The sequence below is a fragment of the Podarcis melisellensis genome (assembly GCF_964234715.1).
Source record: "Podarcis melisellensis genome assembly, chromosome: 4".
In the NCBI taxonomy this organism is placed as follows: domain Eukaryota; kingdom Metazoa; phylum Chordata; class Lepidosauria; order Squamata; family Lacertidae; genus Podarcis; species Podarcis melisellensis.
In genome coordinates, this window is record NC_138531.1 from 51316679 (window position 1) to 51334166 (window position 17488).

Consider the following 17488-nt stretch of genomic DNA (forward strand, 5'->3'; position numbering starts at 1 on the left):
GAAGCCTGCATTCGCCCCATAGGACGCACACACATTTCCCCTCCATTTTTGGAGGGGGGAAAGTGCATCCTATAGGGCAAAAAATATGGTATGTATTTTCAGGCATTTGTGCCACTGTTAATTTTTGGAGGTTTTGGCTCCCTCGTTTGTTATTTACCGATTCATTTTGTTGCATTGATGCTGTTTTTATTGATTTTTTTTTAATGATAAATCATTTTTTTGTAGCTGATTGATGGCCTCCCTGATAGCATCACTGCTGAAGGTGCAAGATATAGATGTTAAAATAAATTTATCTTGCAAGAAACACTGAACTCCTCAATTGCCTATATCCCAAAGCATATAATGGAAGGAAAGTACAGGGAATCATGCTACACAGGAAGCTGCCTTATAGAGAGTCAGACCAGTGGTCCACCCAACTCAGTGTTGTATACGCTGATGGGAGCAGCAGCTTCCCAGGGTTTCATATAAGTATTTCCCAAGCCTGCCTGGATTGAACCTGCAACCTTAAGAATACAAAGCAGATACTCTGCCACTGAGCTATGGCCCTTCAATGAGCTATGTTCATACTGATGTAAGGATGGGGAACAAGCACCAGGGAAGCAGCCCATCTCCCCACTCTTGCAGAAGACCAAGAAGCATGGAAGGAATAAGTGTTAGTCCTTCACCTTCTGTTCTCTTATCACTTGTATGCCTCATATAGAGGCATCTTGTGCCAGTTTTGTGGTTTGAGTTAGCTACCAGGCCACAATTTGGCCAGGCTCTACTTTGTAGCTCAGCAGATCAGGTTATAACTTGGAGGGAAAGAAACTTCCCATTGGTTCTCTGTTCCTAGAAGTAAATTTGGTTCGTATGTGGGTTATAGGAAAGGAAACTAAAATCAAGCTCTTGAAATTGTGCATCAGAAGACAATGTAGATGTATGAAATTTCTGTACCTTTAATCTGATTAAATAAAAGTTTGGGATATCTATCTCCTTATCATGCCTGGGGGTTTTGATGACTTATAGTGACCAGAAATAACAACTCTATAAGGAATAGAAAGTTTATTATTCTCTCTTAACAATGTTAGAAACTAATAGGGATTTTTCACTGTGATATTGTTCTTGTTACATCTATATCTTCCCTATCTTCCACAATGGAACTCAAGGCAATGTACGTACAGTTTCCCGATGGTCCCACATCTAGGCACTAATTAATATGCTTGATACAATTTTAAATAAATTGATATCACAATCCCCCTCTTTTGCTGTACACAGATATCTCCTTAGAACAGACATGATGTACCATTCGCCTCACTGTATCTTTTTTTAAGACTCAGCTACACATACCCCTGATTTTTTAAAGTAATATGGGAAGCAAGCCCTGTTGTGCACTGCTGTTCTGTACTTCTGTTTTGTTATTAAATTTGTTGTTTTGTGGTTTTATTTTATAATTATAATTGCACACTGTACCTTTTTTAACTGTGATATATTTGTAACCTGCCCTTGGGACCATTTGACGAAGAGTGGGCTATGAGAACATATACATATACATATGGGTTTTCCAGTATCCCTCTTTGTTCATTTTATTTATTCAGTTTATAGCACACTCACAGAAAGTTATGAGTACTGTATGTGATTCTTTCCCACTCCTCCTTTTTTATTTGAATCTGGGTCTCCATGGTCCTAGTCCAAAACTGAAACCACTACACTGTACATTCTACGTGTAAAAGGAATAGTAAGGAGCTTGTATGTTCCTTCCAACTCTACTTTTTTGCTGTTCACCTATTAGAATATTAATTTATCCAAGTCCATTTGACCCTGAAAAAAGTTTACCTTGGGTACAGCAGTTGTATGTATTAAGTGATGGTTCTGTGGCTATATATGCCTTACCAGGCTTCCTCATTCTCCCTGAGAATAACCAGCTCATAGTGAGTTACTTCATGCAATAACTAGGGATATGCAGGGTGGGGAAAATAATTGATATGCCTGATAAACCTAACACTGACTTACACAAAGACTGAATAAGAAACAAAACAAAACAAAAAAAGCTTCTAATTAAATCAGTTGAAATGTTACTACAGTGTCTTCTAATTGAAAAATAAGAATATTTTTCTTTCAATGTACTGTCCTGATTTCAGCTGAATTACCTGATAGATCAGATGCTTTATCCTAGTCCAACTCCAATGCACATATAGTCATATGTTTTGTTCCAATACATATTGAAATGCAAAGTTATCCTTATTTCTGTTTTATTCTTGTATCTAGGAGGTGCAGCTTTTATCTTCCCGAACACTTCAGTTTACCCTGAAACTGCACAAAGAATTACCACCAGGCCAGGTATGCAAATACACCATCCTATTTTCTCTGTCTGTCTGTCTGTCTGTCTGTCTGTATGTCTGTCTTTCTCTCTTTTTAAAGTGCTACAGTCTGGCTGGCTGTTCTTCCTATCTTGCTCTTTCCTCTTACACAGAAAACTACTAGTAGATATAGGACAAATATAATTGTATAGAAGATGCCTCAAATATAAGTGTTTGGGCATCTGATTGAGCATGAAATGCTGTTATCTGTGGACAGGAGGCAGAGGTGCACAAACAAACCCCACCCCTGGTGTCTCCATGCATGTTGGCCACTTATGGTCAGTTTTTATTAAACAGGGAGGTTCTGCGGGAGGTGCTTACTCACATGAGTAGAATATCTGGCCCAATCAGGGACTGGTTCCCAATCATGCAGAAAGTTTTATTTTAAGGTTTGGGTTAAAATAGTCACAGGTGTTGGATAGCCCAAGGCCATGAAAACACTAGACTGGAATAGGAGGAGAACGTGATATGCACTGTTTGTAAACTTTTGTGCAAGTGCTGGGGGAGGGGATCCATCTCCAATCTAGCAAGTGCTATCATACTACCAACCATACTGTATGCTTGTGAAACATGGACCACTTATAAACACCATTTCCAACTGCTTGAAAGATTCCAGCAATGGTGTCTCAGAAAAATTTTATATATCACTTGGGAAGAAGAGTTTGGATTTGATATCCCACTTTATCACTACCCTAAGGAGTCTCAAAGCGGCTAACAACCTCCTTTCCCTTCCTCCCCTACAACAAACACTCTGTGAGGTGAGTGGGGCTGAGAGACTTCAAAGAAGTGTGACTAGCCCAAGGTCACCCACCAGCTGCATGTGGAAGAGTGGAGACGCCAACCTGGTTCACCAGATTACAAGTCTACCGCTCTTAACCATTATACCACACTGGCTCTCTACGACAGGTGAACTAATGCCAGTGTAGTGGAAGAAGCAAAAATCACCAGTGTCGAAGCAGTGATTCTTCAATATCAACTTCATTGGACTGGCCATGTTGTTTGGATGCCTGATTATCGTCTTCCAAAGCAACTACTCTATTCTGAACTTAAAAATGGAAAACATAATGCTGGTGGTCAACAAAAGAGGTTTAAAGACTCTCTCAAGGCAATTTTTTTAAAATGTAGTGTAAACACTGGCAATTGGGAAACACTGGTCTGTGAGTGCTCCAATTGGATTTTCTTTACCAAAGGTATCATGGACTTTGAAGATGCTCAAGTTCAGGGCAAAAAGGAGAAACATGCTAAGAAGAAGGCATGCTTGGCATACCTTCATCTTGATCAGCTCCTGCCCAGAACCCTATGTCCCCACTGTGGAAGAACGTGTGGATCCAGAATTGGCCTCCACAGTCATTTACGGACTCATTGTTAAGACCGTGTTCATGGAAAACAATCTTACTCGGCTATGAGTGATCGCCAAAGAAGAAGAAGAATGTCTTTAGTTGCTGCAAGAAATTATACCATGCAAATCTATACATGTTTTTTAATGTAGGAAAGGAAGAAAAGATTCATAGTTGTCTATCTGGTGGCAATTGCATTTTTTAAATTCATAACTGTGAGCAAGATGTGTGTGCACATAAAGAATTTTGAAGCTTCTTAAGAATAGCATAGGAGCCAACTCCTAGGGGCTGAGAGGGCTTTGCCCCTCCCCCATAAAAGGCGATGGGCATTACCATTCAAATGGTGTGCATGCACCATGGCATATGATTATGTGGGGGAGTCCTTACCTGCCCCCCCAGTATTTCATTCAAGGTGGCACCCCTGGGACATAGATACAGAGCCTGCAGCTCCCTAAATATTGATACCCATCATTCCCAACTATGAACCAGGCTGACTGGGACTTCTGGAAATTAGAACTGGAATCCAACAACATCTGGAGGGCCACTGGTTCCGCATATGAAATTGTTTTGCAGAGTGGCGATTAGATAGATCATTGCAGGAGTGATTTTGATTTTAGATTTCCTGCAGTGCAGCTATCAACCATGTTGAATAGTGTGTCATCGGGAAAATTACTTATTTCAGAAACAATCATACATGGAGAAATTTGACCTTTGATATGTTATTTCTAGCTCACATATATTTGAGATAATTTCTTTTTTACACAGATATACCTTATGAACAGGCCAGGAGGTCCGCCTGGACAAGTCACAGTCATCCTGCTCCCCAGTCAAAAGGTAAAGTATCTTCTTTTTCTTTCATAACAGATAACATTGCCTGGAAATGCCATAGCTTCAGAAGAATTTGATCCTGACAATTAAATTTCAGGTGCAAACCAGCTTATTGAAGACCTTATATAAACAGGTTCAAATCATAGTTCATTTGTTGCTGTTTGGACTGGTCTGATTAGAGAAGTAAATATCCATAGCAATTATGGATATTTAGCATCCAGAGTATAATAAATGTGAATAGTATAACTGTGAATAGGGATGTGATTTCATATACTATACCTGGGTATTTACTGTTTGTTTGATCTTCATCTGATCCTGGTCCGTACCTTCCATGACTTTGCAGCTGCTTCATTTTAGTATACTATGACTTCAGAAAACTTCATAGTTGTTTTTGTATCATATTATGTGAGGTGTGTGTGTGAGAGAGAGGGAGAGACCGTCTGAAATGCTGAGTAGGGCAAAAGTGGGGACAAGTTGGATAGTTGGAGGGGTGGGGGAGTCGATAGGGAATACAATTGCAAAACATTGGGATTTCAGCTTTCTTGATAGGGACTCAGGCTCTACAGACAAAAGCCACTCACTGCCTTGATCTGGGCACTCAGTTGTGTTTTTTCCCCCTAGCAGCCCAAGCATCATCTTCAACAGTGCCCAAAACAGAAGACCAGCGCCCTCAGTTAGGTATGTCTACCTGCAGCTATTCTCCACTGGTATAAATCCCCTAAAGGGGACATTCTGGGGTGTGGGGAGGGATGGGACAGGGCAAAAAGAGACTTATACCTATTCCAAACCACTTTCAGCTCAGTCACATGACCTAGCACACAATATAAGGCAAACTCCTCCAAGTTCCATCTGAACATAGTTTAGCATGGGGTAACTTGAGCTTTCTTATAAGTGACACCAACTTTCTTTAGATAAGATTGTTCTGGCAGGTGCAGCTCTATCAATCATAGGCAGTCAACATAATTCAAGATTAGTTTTGCATTGTAATATAGTTTAAAATACAGATCTGTGTAGCAATTATTTCTTTTAATCAATATAAAATCCCTTATTTTTGCAAAATATGCCAAAGCTGTTTAGCCAGATTCCGATTATATACATTACTGTATAACCTATATTTGAAAAAGCTTTCTTAATATCTTTACAGCATTTCGGTTCATGCCTCTGTCTTTTTAACCTTTCTCTAGATCCCTACCAAATTCTTGGCCCAACCAGCAGCCGTCTTGCAAATCCAGGTAGGAAAAATAGTACTGCATTAGGATGTTTATCTAAAAAATTCATATAGTAAAGCCCATGGAAATTTATTGCACACTTAACACCAGAGTGGTAGAAATACATCAGGGATGTGAAACCTTTGGCCCTTCAGATGCTGTTGGACTCCAGCTCCTATCAGTCAATTGCAAAGGATGATGGGAGGTATAGGCAAGCAACATCTGGAAGGCTACAGACTCTACATTCCTAAAACAGATATTGCACTCTTCTTTCTTTCCTTTTTAAACACCATTAGATCCTCACAACGTATTACATCATCGTAGAAACATAACATATTGTTACTGATAGATGAAGTTGGCATTGTCAAAATCATGATTGACCTTAATTAACTGGCTAACAGGAGCAAATAGGGAAATAGAGGCATCTAAGAAGGTCATCACCACAACTAACCCATCCATGTCACTGATTGAAAGAGGTTGGCACATAACATGTTGGCTACTGCTCGAGAAAAAGAAGTAGACTCCTATAAGCAGTAATTTGGTGCCTTAGATCATTAAAAGCTAATGACAACAACCAAACCTAATTGTATCTTGCACTGTTAAGAGATGCTAAGCAACCCTAACACTGTTGTCATTATTGTCATTATTGTCATTATTGTCATTATACTATTAAATGATAGTGATTGGCTGTGTTAATCTTACTGTGCAAAATTTGTTCAGATTTCTCTGGTCTTCATAAGTAAAGAAAACAGTATATTATAACATGCCCTACAGAACCTGATCAAATGTTCCAGTTTGATTTTGGTAGATAAGCAGTCCTTCAAATACTTTCTCACCAGAATCTGGCACAGCTGAAAATACAAAGCTAAATGTTTTCCATCCATTACTCATTTCATTTTTCCTATTTTTCCTCCTGCCCACAGGAAGTGGGCAGATACAGCTATGGCAGTTCTTGCTGGAGCTTCTGTCAGATAGCTCCAATTCCAATTGTATCACCTGGGAGGGCACAAATGGAGAGTTCAAGATGACTGACCCTGATGAAGTAGCCCGGCGCTGGGGGGAGAGGAAGAGCAAACCCAACATGAACTATGACAAGCTCAGCCGTGCTCTCCGTTACTACTACGACAAAAATATAATGACTAAAGTCCATGGCAAGCGTTATGCCTACAAGTTTGACTTCCATGGGATTGCTCAAGCTCTCCAGCCACATCCTCCAGAATCATCCATGTACAAATATCCATCAGACCTGCCCTACATGAGCTCCTACCATGCACATCCCCAGAAAATGAACTTTGTTGCTCCCCATGCTCCAGCTTTGCCCGTCACTTCCTCCAACTTTTTTGCCGGACCCACTCCATACTGGAATTCACCAGCTGGAAATATCTATCCTAACACTAGGCTGCCGGCCACCCACATGCCTTCTCACCTTGGCACTTACTACTAAAGGAAGAAACAAAATAAGAAGAGGACATTTCTCCAAGGAATACAATGAATTGTAATGAATTTTATTGGAGGATATGAGCAAAAAGTGCCTAAAAGACATGACAAGGTTGACTGGGACCGAAAAATGCCATATACAAATGCTTTTTTTTAAAAAAAAAGGATTACAGGAGAGTATTAAAGAAATTTAAAGATGCTATTATGTAAATTGTATGTTGACATTGAACTTACACATCAAACAATGAAATACTGTTCTAGGTAGAAAGGTATGTAATGACAAACTATAAAATGGGTTTCAGGAAAAGTTTATAAGCTTTTATGTCACGATTGATATGCTAATGCATATTGGGACTCTACTACAGCAATAGAAGGATAATTCTGTTATAGACTAGGATACTACCTGCATTTTTTAAAAAAAACAAAACACAAAAATAACCTACAGAACAGTGTCATAAATATTTGTTTCTCAGTGCAGCAGTTTCAGCTGGGATGAACTTAAATACATTCCATTATTAAGAGGGAGGGATCAGCTATTTCAAAACTGTGAAGACAATGCAAGCTTTACGATTCCTTGACAGTGTTAAAGAACTCTGAGCCAAATATTGGGACTGAGAATGTGCTGAAGGGCAAGTGTGTGATTGTAGACAAAAGGGCACAACACACCAGGAAGTCCTCAAGTGCAAGTTCTACTAAAATGAACTGGACCTGCACAAGAGCCCCTGGGTCGGATACAAGAAGTGGAAAGGGGTAAGAGAAGGGAAGAGTTATAAGAGTGAAGGAGAAGACATTTCCTGTAGATATAGGGGAAACTGAAAACTGGACAGTGTTTGAACTATGAAGAATTACTTGTTTGGACTTGAGAAATATTCTGTTGACTATTATGCCATTTCCAGTATTATCAAAGAAAAGACTTGATTTTTATTAAGTCTAAGAAGGGGAAAGTTGTAGTATCAGAGTATGCATCTCTTTATAAAAATGTAAAACTGGAATTGTCTGATATTTAAAAGTGACGCTTAGGACCTCATTCTTCTAAAGGGAATTTGTTTTCTACTGGTTGAAGGTAAGAGACAATCCCCAGTTGCCAAAGTCTGAAATCATATAGATATTTTTGTTAGGCAGCGCCAGTTTTTCTTTTCCGAGTCGCGAACGCTGTGCGTTTGCCAGAATGAAATATACAAGTCAACGTTATTTTTTTCCTTTTTATATAATAATTATATAACTTATGCATTTATACACTACGAGTTGATCTCGGCCAACCAAAGACACAGAAAGGGACAATCAGAAATATTGTGGCCTTGAATTTTAACTCTGTATGCTTCATGTTTACATTATGAACTTAACTAGTACTTAGAAAGCAGAATGTATGTAATAAAATAAGCTTGGCCTAGCATGGCAATTCAGATTGACACTGTAGTCTGCATTTTTGTGACTTTGGGGCCAGCTGTGTTTTGTTCAAAATGCAATTTCCTTTTTTATTATCTTCAAAAGTTTTATAAATGTGGGCAGTCTTGGAAAAGCTAAATACATGCACATACTATAGGATAAGGACAAGGGGGCATATTACGGTATCAGCCTGAATATAAGCCTCACTCCCCCCCTCCCAAATTCTGACTGTGAAAAGTTAAAGTGCGTCTTAAATCCACAACCTTACAAAAATTGGCTCCTTTCGGGCCGCTCGTCCCACCGCTGCCGCCCGCCTCTCGCAAGGCCAGGCACAGGAGCCATGGATCTTGCGAGCGGCAGAGGCACCGGCGGAGGGGAAAGTGGCCCAAAAGGAGCCCTTTCAGGCTGCTTGTTCTTCCTCCTCCGCTGCTGCCACCACCAGGCTAATGGTGTGGTGAACTGGCTTATACCCAAGACAATATAAGTTTTCCCAGTTTTTTGTGCTGAAATTAGATGTCTCGGCTTATATTTGGGTCAGCTTATACTCGAGTATATACGGTAATTTCCTTGTGGAAAAGAGATATATACCAGCACATTCATTTTTGGAAGTGGAGCTCTAAAGATCCTCTTGTGTCTCCCTCCTTCAGACTGCTTTGTTATATTGTTCCCTTCTGGTGTCCTATAAAAGAACTTTATGCCTCTCCTCCTGGCCATATTCGTGGCCAGAGTTCCATTTCATTCTGCTACCATGGCTCTAGCCTTGCAACGGGTTCCTCCCACTGCCAAGCATGCAAGCTGCCACAGCCATCTGTTATATGGAGTTTCTAAGAGCCCATATAGAGTCCTTTTGTAGGTTCTCTATTGGTAGGAGAAAATAACAGGGGCCAACCAGAGAATATCGAGAAGCAAAGCAGCTGGTAATCATGATCTTTATTAAACTGTTGCAACAGGGTCCCCCGCTCACCCCACACAGGGAGTAGAGGAACCCCAAACATTGGTGTGCATGCTCATATATAGACATTTGAAAATTGTCTCCCCTGTAGCTCAAGACCACCTCCCAAAACATCATACGTACATCACTGAAGGGGCGGTCTACAGGAGAAAACCTGTGTGCCAAGATACCTGATAATGGTCACTGATTGCTTTTACCTGGGCATCATGGCCATACTTTTGTGATGGTAAATACTCAGTTCCTGAATCCAGGTCACAGGCTCACCCTATTCATACACAGATATGCCCTCAAGACAGCTTTTGTGAGCAAAGAGACAATGGAGAGGCTTTCCCATTTCCTTCTTCCTTGCAGAGAAACATTTGAGGTCAATTTGGGAGAGCCAAAATGGTTTCAGGATTGCTCTCCTGTACTATTTCAGACACATAGTTTATATACTTATGTATGTGTTTGCCTGGTAAATTTATGAACATATGATGTATATATATGAGATCTTAGAATTCCTATAACATGTACCATTGGACATCTTCTGTCAGACCTTGTAGAATGTGCAGCTGGAAGATACATCAAGCTGAACACTGAGAAACAGGGACTGCAGGGTAAAGGTAAGAGAGTTGAGGAAAAGCTTTGAGGCTGATGAAGGGGAAGAAAAGGAAGGACTCGCATAAGCTGTCTGCAACATCATTTGTTTTAGGTTGTTAATAAACCTTTGGCTACTATCACCCCCAGAACATATTTTCATTGCTGCTTGACCTACACTGTACTGTGCCCGTCTCATTTATTTTGATGATGAATTTCATAACTTTGCTACTATCGCTTTGAAGCTGATCATGTTTGAGAGTGAATCTCCAATCAAATTAAATTTGGGGTCAGGGCTGTTATCAGGAGTCAGCATTGTCATGACCATCCACTACTGAGCCCTAGAAACCATCCCCTGACAAGCATTGCTGCTGCTACTTCTGACTTTTACTGTATGTTCACCTGCCCCCTCCAGGTGTGCAAGCAGTGATGAGAACAAGGAAGAGGAGGAACATAAAAATGTCTCCAAGAAAATACTTAGGCTAGAGCACCATATTGGCCCAAATATAAGCCACATCCCCCCCCCAATTCCGATTGTGAAAAGTTAAAGTGTAATAGTAATGTTGTTTAGTCGTTTAGTCGTGTCCGACTCTTCATGACCCCATGGACCAGAGCACACCAGGCACTTCTGTCTTTCACTGCCTCCCGCAGTTTGGTCAGACTCATGTTTGTAGCTTCGAAGACACTATCCAACCATCTCATCCTCTGTCGTCCCCTTCTCCTTGTGCCCTCAATCTTTCCCAACATCAGGGTCTTTTCCAAGGAGTCTTCTCTTCTTATGAGATGGCCAAAGTATTGGAGCCTCAGCTTCAGGATCTGTCCTTCCAGTGAGCACTCAGGGCTGATTTGCTTCAGAATGGATAGGTTTGATCTTCTTGCAGTCCATGGGACTCTCAAGAGTCTCCTCCAGCACCACAATTCAAAAGCATCAATTCTTCAGCCTTTTTTATGGTCCAGCTCTCACTTCCATACATCACTGCACATCAGGGTAGAAGTGAATAGTGACTATTGGCTGTGATTATTACAAGGCTCTTGCCACCTGCTTGGCTGCTCTCTGTCATTAGGGATGGGGCAAGGTGCCTCAGAAGTGTGTATACTGCCATCTGCTTCTAGAGAGAATAGTTCATTGGTCCCTAGGTGTGCAGGCAGGAGAAAATACATTTGCATTTTCCAGCAGCCACTTACTCGTCTAGCTTCAAATAGCATAGCTGCCCAGATAATTCCATTGACGTGTGGGCAGTCCTGATGGATGCTGTGCCCTCGCATTGATTTGACCTTTCTATGAGTAATTCTTGGAAGCGCTTGATGAATGCTCATAGCTCAGAGTACATGGTTTGCATGTTGGAGTCTCAAATTCAACCCCCGACATCTCAGTGCATGCACTAGGCACCACAGGGCAAACCAATGCTTTATTATCAGGAAGCTTCTGATGATATGATGGTGCTGTGGGGTAGAAATCTGCTGGGGTGAGATCTAACCCCTTCCCCCCTAATAAATTTCATACCTTGAGTGTACATACAATCTCTCCAGAACCATTACTTAGGGTGAACAGTGGTAGACCTCCATTTTGGGGACCACTTCCCAACCAGCAACAAGGTCAGGATAACCACAGTTCTCTTCAGTGGGGCTGTTCTACGACAGATCACCGCATCTTTATAACATCTGTGCTACTGACTGTCAAACTTGGGGATTGTTGAAACATACACAACAAAAAATCAACCAGAGTTGTGCTAGACTCTAGAGTCTACTATACCCCAAAAATTTAAGCAATATGGACTAAAATTGTTTCTTGGGTACCCTCTAGAATTAGGGTCCCTTAAGCTTAAGCTTCATTAGTTTTATAGTAGATCCGCCCTGAGGCTGAATATGGGTTTCAAATATATGGAAGAATTGGCGCTCCACTCTGTGTTTGGAAGAGAGAGGGCCTTCAGAATTAATGATATGGGAATCAGCAGGCACAAGAAGTTGACTTATTCCAGGTCTGATTAGCTATCCTTCTTGACCAACATTAACACTCCTGACAGGTTGCAGCTCTCCCATATCTCAGGCAGAAATCATCCCCATAACCTTTTACCTGATCCTTTTAACCAAAAGAGCTGGGGGTTGAATCATGGACCTTCTGCATGCAAGTAATGTGTTCTAATGAACAGTGAATGGGCCTGTGCTTTCTCCCCTAAATTGTTTTCTTCAGTTTGTATGACAGAAAGTCCCTCTGAACCAGCCATGTTTCTCACGCCTTTGTTGTGGGGTGGGAGGAAGGCTTCCTAAAGTCTTCCGCTTAGTACATTATAAATTTCATAAACCATTGCCTACAGTGATATGATGCATTAAACTGTCTAGGGATATTCCACTTTATGCCAACAGATGGCACTAGAATTCACTAGGAAAAAGACTGACTGAAGATCTTGAGTGTGGAACAAATTCATTTTTATGCGTCTCTTCAGCTTCCTTCCTATTTACTTACTTTAGCTCCTGCAATTCAAGCAACCAAATAGTTCGGCTAAGTACAATTTATTTGTTGAAAACCATATGTTGCTGTGTAACATTGTTCACCATGACCGGGAAATGTACCCAATAATATGTCTCCTCTGCCCTGCAACAATCACTAATTTGATAATGACATATTTTGCCCTAATTCTTCTTCTTCTTTTAAAGAAATGCCTAAAATGTAAATGCCCCATAATAAGGTGAGAACAGGACAGAGAGGACATGGAAATAATTTATGTTATATAATTTATACATATGATGCGAAAAGAATTGATTTTCTACAGCCTCGAATGTCTTTGGTCCCCCCCCCCAAAAACACCCTGTGTAGTATTTATGCATTCACAAGATTTATATACTGAGAATGTGCTGCATTTTTAAAAGTTCTTTAAATGAAGAGAAACAGAAAAACTGTTCAGTTTTCAAGGCATCTTTAAGCACTTACATATAGACTTACATATAGCACTAACAGCAGAATCCTATTTGTCTACTCAGAAGTTAGTCCCATTAAGTTTAATGGAACTTACACACAAGTAATTCTTCATAGGATCGAGACCTGGATCAACAGGCTTTCAGTTGCTACCTGCTCATTCATTTTCAATCCCGCCATATGCTTGAGTCATTTTCAAATTCTATTATAACAACCTATAAGTTCACATGAAGCAATTGGATTTGTGGCAGCTCAGTGTCCTCAGGGAAAGTATGTAGGAAAGCAAAAATCCCTTGGCTTTTTTGTTCCATATCTCTTTCATGAAGACAAATCTTTCTTTCGTGCCCCAGCACCACCAATTTCTGCCATGAAACTGATTCTGGACTGGTGATGACTGTTCCTGAGTAAGTGACCCGATTGTAACCAAATAGCTTATACTGTACTACAACACCATGTATTGCTCAGTCACAAGGCATCAGTTGCTGATGTGGTGATGGGGTCATCAAATTGCATATGAATCACTTTGGTTTTCCTGGAAAGCCTCTGTAAAAATCTCCCTGGAAGAAAAATCCCCTGATATACCCATATCATTAGAGACAGGAATACCTCAATCAATCAGTGTCCTTTATTGGCATAAAAAAGTGCATTGTATACATGGATCAGAACATGACACAGTTAATGAAACATAGTAGGAGATACTTTAGGATAAAACTGGCCAGACATTGTGAGGTATGAAAATGGCTCTTAGGACCTATGGTGATGTAATTTCATAGTGCCACTCAAAAATCTTGCCACATTCTCAGCATTGTCATTACTACAATTGTTCAGCAGATATGACACACCTCACTGTGATTCTATTAACTCCCCCTTCATGAACCCCCTGTCAACGAAACTGATCCAGCTCGAGCCATGAACTTCATGGTGAGCAAGCGCACCACTGGCAATTATTCATATTTGACAGGAATAACTAATGCAAGATGGATGCAAACAGCAGCTCACCTGAAGAAATGTGAAGCCTACAAAATTTAAAAAATAAACATATACTTGTCTATGAGCAGGTCTGCCCCTGCCCCGCACCGCACAAACACTGATTCTTCCCAGCTCTTATTTTAAAGTGTTTTATTGCAGGCTTTAAATCTTTGCAGGCTTCCATGATTTCCTATTAAGCATTTGATAATTCAACAGGAGACACTCCCTAGGGGACTCAGCTAGACTGGTAAAGAAAAGGCAATTTATATGCATTGTACATGCAATATAACATTGTGCCACCAGATGGCAATGTAGAGTTCCGTTTTTCTCTACCTGTTTTCCCTGTTTAAATTTACAAAGCTTTAAACTGAAACATTTCTTTGATGTGTCTGGCTCCAGCCCATGATAGGTTACTAGCTCTAGTGATGTACTATCGAGTATTGTATATAGAGCATCACTGTAATTTGTAGAAAGTATAATATTTACACTCTGTAAAATATAGTTTTTATATATATATTTTTCATTTCTTTCAATGGAACACACTGAGCGTAAACAACTTTTGCCAGGTTGGGGCAATTATATTTTTATTTACAGTACAGAGCTCTGAATTATAATGGGCCCAATCCAGCCAAAGTTATCCACTGTGTGAATGTCTCATTCAAACAAATGATGCAAGTTTATCACAAACCCCTTTGCTTTCATTGAGACTTTCAGCACAACTCCATGCATGTCTACTCAGAAGCAACTCCCATTGAGTTTAATGGAACCTACAGACAAGTGAGTGGTACAGGATTCATGATGACAAACTTCAGCTGGATCGGGGCCTTTTAATGTATGTGTGTGTATAAAATATCTAAACACTAGGTGGTGCTTTGCATTAGAACATTAGTTCTCAATTCTAGAGTTCTGCATTAGAGCCCATTTCAAAATGATCACGCATTACCATAACACCTGTCCCTGGTTTTAAGATATAGTCACTTATTCTGATTCATCTCAGCTTTATAGACCATAATCCCTTATAAACCCTGCCAAAGATACCAGAATCCCACTCCACAGCAACTCTTTCAGTATGGGCTTTCAGTATGGTTGCCCCTGTTCTGTGAAATATCATTCCTATAGATATCACTATCTGTACTCTCCAGAAACAATCAAGGACATTTTTTCTTTAATTTGGCTTTCTTTGGTTTTGTTTTAAATGTATCTGCTGTTTTTTGTTTGTTTCAACTGTTGTGGGATTTTATTTTATTTCTACTGTTTTTATTGTACATTGCCTTGAGATGCATGTGTGGAAGGCAATGAACTCATTAATATAATCATCAGTAAAATGAGGTGCTGCTCTTCACATCTACTACCCCACCCCTCTTCCTGTGTCCCTCCCACTTTGGGCCCAAGTTGTTTAGGACTTTGTAAATTAACACAAGAACCTTGAACCAAGAAGCAAATTGGCAACCACAGTAGGTCTCTCAGCAGCAGATTAATATGTTCCCAATAATCTGCTTCTGTGTGTGTGGCTGTTGTCAGGCATGATGAAAGTCCAACATTTCTGAAGATCTTTGCATTCGCTACCCTGGTGTAGACTATACTGAGCAAAGCAGATCAATGGTTTGGAAGAAAATGTCCTGCTTCAGCTGGTTCAGCCAGTTCTTGTGTCTTTCTGCCAGCAAAGGGGATGTTTTAACATGACCTCATGGGGTTCATTGCCAATGCAGTGTTGATACAATAGCACCAAATGGTCCAATTGTAAGTGTTGGCCTTGGCCATCTATCAGAGAATAGGGGTATTTTTATCCCACAGATTGTCTGCCCTGCACATTTGCAAAGTACAAATATTTAGTAAGTGGAATTTTTCCCAATCTGCCTATAGTTGTTAGTTCAGAATAAAAGCTACCAGTTTGATCCTCCAAAACAGCAAATGTAAGCCTAATGTTTAATCGTAAGACTTCTGGCAGAGTCGCTGTCTCTGCAATGCCAGGACAACAACTTGTTCTATGGTGCTCTGCTGATGTTGCAGATGATTTATCTGAGTAGTTTTCAAGTGTCTACATTCAGCAAATGTAGTGTATGTGGTATATGAGGAGTAAGGCAAGAGGTAGCACCTCTAGTGAGGGACATGTCGTGCTGGGATAGTTTGCACACCCTTAGTCCCCCCCCCCCACACACACACACTCTGCTCTTACCTGTGGCTCCGAGAAGCTGTCAGCATGTGATAGTGGCCACACTCCGGGAACAGCTTCAACTGGTGGGTCATAATCCCTTGGTGAGTTAGGGGCTTCCCATGGATGCAAAGATAACCTCTGGCAGATTGAGCGGATGAGACCGATAGTGGGTCCAGTGGTCAAGAAGGTGGATTCTGCACGTGCTATGGAGGGAAGTGAAGGGCAGATGGAGCTCATCATCCTCAGGGGCCCATCTAGGAGAAGGAAAACTCTAATCCTAAACCTCTGCTGACCTTGCGGGCTACCTTCAGGAGAAGAATAGGCTAAGGAGCAAACCCCACACAAATCCAGAGTGGACGGTTGGATGGTGCCTTGAATGCCTCCTTCTGGCAACTCCTATAGCCAAGCTGGTGCTAAACATGTTGCTCTTCTTTCCTTTGGACACATCAGTGAGTCTTGTTGTCTGGGCAGACCAGGACCTCCATACACATTGCCCAGGCTTGTGCCCCGGGGAGGTGCTACTAATGCAGCGGTTTGACTTCACCCCCAGAGGCACACTCCATTTTCTCTCGAGAGAGAGACAGATGCCCACAACAACATTCAATGAACTATTTCCACATCAGCTTGGGAACCTTACATCTATTATAGACTGGAAAGGGATCTTGAGCACATTCTAGAGCAAGGGTGGCTAACCTCTGCCCTGCCAGATACAGTTTAACTGCCTCTCCCATCATTGCTGACCATTGGCCATGCTGGCTGGGCTGGTGGGAGCTGAAACCCAATGAAATATGGTTGATGCCACATTGGCTACCCCTGGTCTATACTGACTGACAATGGTTCTCCAGGTCTCTAGTCTTTTCTAGCCCTAAATGGAGAATTGAACCTAGCTCTTCCAACAGGCAACGTATGGCTCTGGCAGTCAGCTGCAACTCTTCACTGGTGGCCCAGATACTGTGATAATCAACAAAACATTGATCCAACCCAGCTAGTATATTAAAAGGGTAGGTGGAATAGTGAGCAGTTCTGGATCAATGTGTCCCATATGTCAGGCATATGATCTTGCTTTAATTAAGACAGCAGAAGTTCCATACAGATCAAATGCTAGTAAGTGTTCCTATGTTAGTACTTTTGGAAAGTACATACACTCTTGGAATTTTTTTTTTTTTTGCGAACAAGCACCATATGTGGCTGATTGGAAGTGGTGGAGATTGGGGAAAGAGAAAAGACACAATGTACACAAAAAGGCATTGTCTTAGAAGTCCTAAGCATTTTCCTAGAGAGGAGGATGGCTTCCAAGGTGTGCAGTGGCTACCTGGAGCCAACATCCAAGAAGTTATGGTGAGACCACTAAATCAAATCAGCCTTTGAAAACTTCCTTGTGCTGCTTCTT

At 40.9% G+C, this 17488-nt stretch overlaps 3 protein-coding genes across 10 annotated transcripts in view; 2 read left to right on the forward strand and 1 right to left on the reverse strand.

Annotated features, from left to right (window-relative positions):
- The window catches only part of ERG (ETS transcription factor ERG), a 115349-nt gene extending 106794 nt beyond the window's left edge, over positions 1 to 8555 (forward strand). For 7 of the 8 annotated variants that reach the window (XM_081908759.1, XM_081908758.1, XM_081908756.1 and 4 more), the window contains 5 exons: positions 2245 to 2316; positions 4439 to 4507; positions 5123 to 5179; positions 5686 to 5733; positions 6633 to 8555. In XM_081908759.1, coding sequence (XP_081764885.1) covers positions 2245 to 2316; positions 4439 to 4507; positions 5123 to 5179; positions 5686 to 5733; positions 6633 to 7153 — 767 coding nt within the window. In that variant the 3' untranslated portion in view covers positions 7154 to 8555. The remainder of the gene's footprint in view (positions 1 to 2244; positions 2317 to 4438; positions 4508 to 5122; positions 5180 to 5685; positions 5734 to 6632) is intronic. The other variant, XM_081908760.1, reaches the window with a different exon arrangement.
- ETS2 (ETS proto-oncogene 2, transcription factor) overlaps positions 1 to 17488 on the reverse strand; it is a gene marked incomplete at its 5' end in the record, with an annotated part of 328432 nt that overhangs the window by 197540 nt on the left and 113404 nt on the right. The gene's annotated exons all lie outside the window — the stretch shown is intronic.
- Positions 1 to 17488, forward strand: part of KCNJ6 (potassium inwardly rectifying channel subfamily J member 6) — a 264246-nt gene that overhangs the window by 2328 nt on the left and 244430 nt on the right. The window lies entirely within an intron of this gene.